Source organism: Mytilus californianus, unplaced genomic scaffold, assembly GCF_021869535.1.
Source record: "Mytilus californianus isolate M0D057914Y unplaced genomic scaffold, xbMytCali1.0.p SCAF_7, whole genome shotgun sequence".
Taxonomy (NCBI): Eukaryota; Metazoa; Mollusca; class Bivalvia; order Mytilida; family Mytilidae; genus Mytilus; species Mytilus californianus.
In genome coordinates this window covers 61396639-61404273 of record NW_026262723.1, presented here as the reverse complement: position 1 = coordinate 61404273, position 7635 = coordinate 61396639, and the positions used below count along the sequence as shown (strand labels likewise).

At 30.6% G+C, this 7635-nt stretch overlaps 1 protein-coding gene across 2 annotated transcripts; it reads right to left on the bottom strand.

The window, feature by feature from the left end:
• Positions 1–5897, bottom strand: LOC127707489 (chromobox protein homolog 8-like). 2 transcript variants are annotated; one of them, XM_052212064.1, is made up of 6 exons: positions 5750–5897; positions 5598–5641; positions 5416–5481; positions 5070–5124; positions 4663–4692; positions 1–1087 (listed from the first exon to the last, which is right to left on the bottom strand). In XM_052212064.1, exons 1-6 carry the CDS (start codon positions 5816–5818, stop codon positions 125–127), a joined length of 1227 nt encoding a protein of 408 aa, XP_052068024.1. In that variant the 5' UTR covers positions 5819–5897; the 3' UTR covers positions 1–124. The 2 variants fall into 2 exon arrangements, with proteins under 2 accessions (XP_052068024.1, XP_052068025.1); XM_052212065.1 differs by lacking the exon at positions 4663–4692.
• Positions 5898–7635: the final 1738 nt, after the last annotated feature.

The window sequence follows — 7635 nt, the reverse complement described above, 5'->3', positions numbered from 1 at the left end:
GACAACAATATTAATTTATTGCAAATTTGGTAAACAGTTTCATTGACTCAATCATTCCACCATCCAATCACGCACCTTAAACATATAGCACCAATTAGTACATGCAACAAAAAGCAACATACGATCATTCACTGTCCTTTGATGAAGGAGATCCTATGCTCTCATCTCGGTTTTTGAAAAAACCGTCTTCACTAGTAGCCTCTCGGATGGTTATAGTCGCATCAGCTGAAGTAACATCAGTTATTTTTACTTGATCCAAAACACTTTTAATACTAGTTGGAGGAGTCCAGTAATTTTTAATTTCCATAGATTTTTGTGTCCTTTCCATAAAGGGATTTCTTCGAATTTCATCTGGACTCGTACTATCCTCGTCGTCATGGTTTGATTGTTTGTTAGAGGTACCTCCATTTCTATTCAATATGTTTTTTATTCGTTGTGCCTTTTCTTTCATCAGTTTTCTACGTTCCAAACTACTGATTATATTTAAATTTCCTCTACGAATGGAATGAATATTACCACGTGTAATTGCAGCTCTTAAATTTAACGGTGGTCTTCCTACTCGGCCTGTACCACGGCTACCGAATGGTCTACCAGGGCCGCGACCCCTGCCTCTCCTTATTCCTCTTATCCCTCTCATTCTTCCTCGTCCTCGCCCTCTTCCTCTACCTCGTAGCACAACCTGTAAAGGTGGTGGTCCAATGTCTCTACGTACCAAAGGTGGTCTACCACGTGGTCTTCCTCGCGGACGACCACTCCTACCACGTGGCCTGCGAATGTTTATTGGAGAAAGGGTTGGTGGGAGAGGAAAATCATTTTCGTCCGTCAGATCTCCATCTGAATGTGAACATTTTCTATCGTGTTTATTTTCACGTCTTTCCTTCTCAATATCCTCATTCTTTGTAGACCTTTCATCATTTATATCAGATTTGTCATGCTTATTATTTTCACATTCTGTTTTAATGAACGAATCGTCCGTTGATGAATTCGCAGATTCATCACTCGAGTTTTTATCTTCGTCGTCATTTTTGTCATCATCTGTGTCGGAATCACTATCTGAAGTGTTGCCCTTTTCTGCAGCCTCGTTTTCCTGTAAATAACCCAGAGAGGTAACATTATATACAGATTCATACTTCAAATTGTTCAAGATTTGTTTTTGTTATATTGGCGTGAACATGCAGTTTTACATTAGCAGGTGAAATATATCTCAATAAGCTTGCTTTCATCCTGACTTTCATTAACTGCGATCACTCTCAGATGTAAGATATTTTAATTAATCATTTGCACGTACTTAAGTTATGCCTGAAGTGCTTTTTAACTGTACGTTTTTTGTATATCTTAAGATATGTTCCATTGATCGAGATTCAAAGAGAAAGGATTGACATCTGAAAAGCACAAGTTCACATGACGTTCATACGCATGACCTAGGGATGAAGCACGCCAGTGGTTGTCTCTAGCTACTTGTATATCCTATTTCATTTAATAAAGTTGGTGCATGTTGATTGTAGATCTTTGATGGTTTCCGTTAAATCTTATTCTCAATTTTTCCAGACTATAGCCGATTTGGAGCTCTACAATAGTAATATTGTATATAGACACTTGTCTATTGTTGAAGACCGTATGATGAAATAACGAGGTATTTTGGTTGTTTTATGTCGATGGGTTGCTGTCATACTGTACACCTCTTATACATTTAAACGCAGGTGTCACATGTTAACGCGTTATTCGAATTATACGTTCAAATATTTGTTGTCTTACATTCATTATTTACAGAGATGTGAAATAGAAGCTTTTCATATTTGATATTTTGTTAACTATATATAGCTTAGAAAAAAATATTTATTAATGCACAAAAGTTATTTCTATTGGCATATTTTTAAAGTCCTCTTAGCATGAAACAATTTCTAAACTAGGTTTTCGAACATCAGACTTCTCGAACTTCAACGTCCAATAAAATATTCTCTGTATGAATATATCGATTCAAAGTTCAGTGTGTAAAAATCAAAAGGCATTATCCCTTAAAAGTTAAAGTTTTAACAATTATATGTAAAGGTCATCTTGATTATTGAATAAAGAGGTCCTGATTGATTGATTGATTGTTGGTTGCTTAACGTCCAGTGGCAAATGTTTCATGCATGTTCATGACCAAAAAAATGTAAATTTTGTCTTCGATTTACTTGCATAAATGGTGTTTTTATTGCGTGTTGAATTTTGCTGTATATCATTCAATTTGAAAGGTAATTTTTCATATATAATATGTTTTCTTGAAATTTTGTGGAAAAATACTTGCGGTTGTTATGTAAGAAATTTGTTCACATAGCAACATTAAAGACTAATTTTACACATGACTCTTACATTCTAGTATTCTTTTCGTTTCTTATATTTCGTGGGAACTGATAAAATACACATATTTATTTTGCCAACAGACATCACATACGAAAGCTATTAATTAAAGTCGTCTTTACCGTCTGAGGGTCCGTGAGTTCAATTATTACGTCTACTAGTATATAGATTTGTACAGATTCAAGATACAAATAATTATTTTATTAACACATTATTATTTTTTAGTTGCACAGACTCGTGTAACTAAATATGTGATGGTGCACGCATATTTAGTCCAATCTTTAGAAGTTTTTTTTCCTGCATGTGATTTCACTATAATCCCTTCACATCTTATCATATATACAGGGACCTTTTTATAGCTCACTGCACAACATTGGTTTTGCTCATAGCTGAATGAACCTACGATGACCTGTAGTTATTTACATCTTTGTCATGTGGTCTCTTTTGGATCATACCACATCTGCTTATTACATATTACGTTGACTATTCAGATATTTTCTTTAACTAATACTTTACAATGTTTTTTTTCTGTTATTCGATTTCAAAACTAAAATTTGCGAAATAAAAGATAGAAATGTTTTTCTTGATAATAGAGACGAGATATAAATATCTTAGGAAAAGAATTTACAGATCCCTATATTTATTAACAACTTAGATTAATTAAAAGAAAATAGAAAAATATATAAGTAATGTTTACTATCATTATGAGTTTCTATATCGCGACCGCCTGTTCTCAATCAAGCCAATCCATACAGAAAAGTTCAAAAGGTGTGCATGCACGAAAGACCCTATAAAAATAAGTCCTTATACCAAAATTTAATTTTCATCGGAATTGTCCTTGCAACATATTAAAAAGTATTCTATAATTTTAATGTAGCTAGGCAATGTTGCAGAACATTTTCCGTAATAATCTACAAGCTGTCACAAACGTTAATTCATATGACTATTCATCGTTCATTTATCGAAGCTTACTTTTTTAAACCAAACATCAAAATGTTAAATTTCTAACACAAATAATACTATTTTCAAATATTTCAGAGAATATTGTCTTTTATTTGCACAGTATTATTATATAATATAGCGTAAATATGAATACATAAACCGGAGCTATATTGAACTATAAAGCGTATAACCGAGGATTATAATTTTTTTAACACTAGCGATGAAAACATTTTGTGTATTTGATCAGATATTTTTACTTTTTTCAATTACACAGTGACACGCATTTGTTGTGATACAAAAGAATCACAAAGGTATGGATTATAGGTCAAGGAATTTTATTCAAAATCAATTACGTTCAAGTTCGTTTAAGCAACCATATACCTGCTATTTTCAATATAGAGAACAATAATAGAGGAGAAGGCATGCAAAATATGACCCAATGTTTGCTAAATAATATTCAATACAAATAACTCTTCTAAAAATTTACATTTATTTATTATTACAATCCACGGAAAGGTACTCGTTTGATATCAGAACCCTGAAGTACACTGAATGCACGAAGCTGTGACGTTGAATATAACCAAGATGAAAAGGCCTTTTGAAAATAAGTTTACTCTCCCAGTAAAAAAAAAAGTGGAAAATATCTCAACCTCTTGAGAGATTACCATCTAATACACTGATTTATCTAGTTTATCTATTTTGTAAAACTTTGCCTATTTACCACCATGATAAATTTAGCCTCATGACGAATTCTATATTATTTTTAAAACCGTGTTTACATGTTGTTAATCGTTTGAGGCCATTGTGTAAAGTACATTCTAAACTTGGCGATCTCCGTACCCACTATAATTTTTCTAATCAATCATGTTAAAAGCTAATACTTGTTTCTCTCGAAATATCTATTTTCAACTTTATAAATTGAACAACGTACATTAAAAAAAAATTGTCTGATATTTTATTTAAATTGGCTTAATAGTTTCACACAATCTTTCGAAATATCTATTTTCAACTTTATAAATTTAACAACATGCCTTAAAAACAAATTGTCTGAATTTATTTTATAATTTTATTTAAATTGCCTTGATAGTTTCATACAATGTCGTTTAGTTCGTAGACATCCGTGCATTGTTCGTCAAATGTCTGCGAATATGCATGATTAACGAAAATTTTATGTGTTGCCCCAAAAAACCAACGTTTCTTCTTTTCATTCGGAAAGTCTACTTTATTTACCACTCCATAAACACTGTACCAAGGAAGAGGTATAGTAAATATCAAATATAAAAGTGCAAATCAGAATAACCCAAGAGCTTTTTTTTTAGAATATTGCATGCATGCACATCGTTAGAGAAAAAAAAAACATAATAATTGTATATATATTACCACAATCAGAGGCAAAATGATACATGTGGACTATAATTAAATATAAATATAAAAAGATACATATAAGTTTAACTCGGCGGTTTGGTGATTTTTTTGTTAAATAGATCACAAAATTAATAACGTTTTTCACATTTACATATTCTTGTTTTTTTCTGTTAGTGCATATAGGTAAAATTTTAACAGGAATGAACAATGATAAAGCACAAAAATACTGAATATTCTAGTTTAAACTTATACTTAAGAATTATTATGCATCACAGCATCATTTTCTAGTGGATAAAATAAGTTAATTTCCAGACAATTATATTCTGCATTGAATGCATGCCAATAAAACTTACAAGAAATCAATAAACACAATTTTCTGTTTTACTAAAACTATTTTAACACAGTTATTCAAGTATATTTACCTGCAATTTCTGTTTCTTGGGCTTCGGTCCTCTTTTCTTAGGTTGTGCCTCATCGCTGAAATTAAATTTATTGAGTGTTTAATTTTTCTTTTCCTTTTTTTCAACAATACACATGTTAAGTCGTTAAGTAAACTTCACGAGATCACGATTAAATTTATCAGAGAACAGAAAATGAACTAAATTCCAAGTAATAAATCAATACAAATGACACCAGATAAAATTATTTTTTTTATATGATATAATATTATTACAATGTTAAACATGTGTTCAAAAAAGAACATTGTTGTAAATCAAAAATTTGATTTCAATACACAATAGCAATTAATTCCTTATGTGTATTACTTACCTTGAATTGAAAGCAACAATTAATCTAGAATCCAAGATGTTTTCTTCTGGTTCCCACGTGTTATATCTGGTAAATTAAAACATATAAATAAGATATTAATTTAATGTGTCATAAGGTAAATTTCAAATGAAATATTATTAAATTGGATATTTTAATTAACAGGATAAATAATGTTTACTTACTTTGGAGACCATCCTTTCCATTTAACAAAATATTCAACTTTTGCCTGCAAGACAAATAAAACAAATTATGAATCGTAAGTAGGGCGAGGGATGACCGAGCTTGTGGTTGTATCGCGCCAAGATACACAAAGGGAACAAAGGATTAAACTTACCCTTCTTATCCTCTTCTTTAGAATACGTTCGGCAGCAAATACTCGTTCCCCCATTTCGTTAATATCCATAATATTCTCAAAATATCAATAAATTCACATTTTATTTATGACATCTTTGCCAATTTAATGTTGTTTACATCCCATAATGCATTTCGTCTGACGTCACTGGCTGTTCAGTCTGGGTTAAAAATAAATTATCGGAAAAAGAAATATAATACAAATGAATTATTTTAATTTAAATAAAAGTAATAAGCGGATCGTTTTTAAATTTAATGTACGGAAATAATAATAAAAAAAAGAATATTGGTATTAAATACTGAGACAAAAAAGAAACATTTTGTTTTTATAAACAAACACTAACATCGGATTATAATAGGGATTATTATACGTGCATTTAAACTAAATGCAACACTGAATAAAGGAAACATAATAAAAATACGGATTTCAGTATTTGACAAATAAATTGAAATACCCATGTAAATTCAATTTTACATTTAAATTGAATGAACATTAATGCATTTTTAAAAAGAATTAAGGCATGTTTCACGGAATAGAAGTTCCTTCATAATATAAGTTCCAAATGGAAACAATATTCTGCAATATTATTTCCACTGGAATAAATATTACAGTAAATGTTCCTAACGTAATAAATGGTATAGAATATTTGTTCCAACAGGAACAGATATTCAGTGGAACTTCTGTTAGGCGGAACAAATATACGTTGACAAAGTTACCCCTTTTTATATTTTATCATGGGCCCGATTGGTAATGTAAGGTTTGGTAATAAGAATTTCTTATACAGAATTAAAATATTTTGTACCTTTAGAAATAGGTAATATGCGAAATATTCACAGAAATTACTATATTCACAGAAATTACTTGCTAATTGCATGTAGTAATTTTCTCAACTATAAGAAAACATTACCATAGGATATAAATATTATTCTGGCAGGTATTTTATAACGTAATGTAAATAGAATTTGATGATAATTTCGAGAAAGAACAGTAATTCTATATCTGGTATTTTCGTTAAAAAATTATTAAAGTATAAATGAAACTTTTAATAATTAATTTGAATGCATCCTTTATATTAGACTAGGGAATAAAACTTCTTCGTATCGCCATCACACTATGAAGTGAATTGAAAGGAAACACTCTGAAAAACTCGAAAAATCCGTGCGTCGAGGTAAATATCGAAGAATGATATTTTACAATAAAATAGGCATATGCGAGACAAAAGAAATATAGGAATAACATTTCAATACATGTTGAATTTTTTTAAATTTTCAAATAACAAAAATAGGACGAAAAGGACGTCCACGCATTCTTATATATTCTAAATCGGTAATTGTGTTGCCATCCCAAATTAGCGACGGAAAAAGTAATTTAGATAGAATCATTTTTTTTTATAGTATTTTGTTGAAAACTTTTTGTAGCAAGTACCCATATGTCCGTTGCAGTTATTATATTTCCAAGTAAGTGTGAAACAACAATCCTACTAAGATATAACTTCAAATCATGCTATAAACTCACCATAGACCAGGATTAAAATTTCGTACGCCAGACGCGCGTTTCGTCTACAAAAAGACTCATCAGTGGCGCTCGAATAAAAAAAAAGTTGAATAGCACATTTCAGAAGTTTGCTTGAAAGCCAAATCTCTGGCCAATTCCGTAAAAGACGAAAGATGCACGCTTTTGGGTAAAGAGACGGGGAAAAATTAAAGAAGTATTTTGTAAATGAATAAAATGAGATGTGGCGTAAAAGTCGACATAAAAAATAAAACCCAAAACATGTCACTCTTCCTGATTATTTTCATTAAAGCAAAAACAGTCATTCAATCTAATTTTGTTGATTTTAGAAGATTTTATTGACAAACATATAGTAA

What these genes read in the sequence shown, in the direction of transcription:
- LOC127707489 (XM_052212064.1), bottom strand. Translation starts at nt 5,818, where the DNA reads ATGGATATTAACGAAATGGGGGAACGAGTATTTGCTGCCGAACGTATT. An exon ending in TAAAGAAGAGGATAAGAAGG is followed by an intron (nt 5,642 to 5,749) that starts GTAAGTTTAATC and finishes TTTGTCTTGCAG; the next exon opens with GCAAAAGTTGAATATTTTGT. An exon ending in ATTGTTGCTTTCAATTCAAG is followed by an intron (nt 5,125 to 5,415) that starts GTAAGTAATACA and finishes ATTTAATTTCAG; the next exon opens with CGATGAGGCACAACCTAAGA.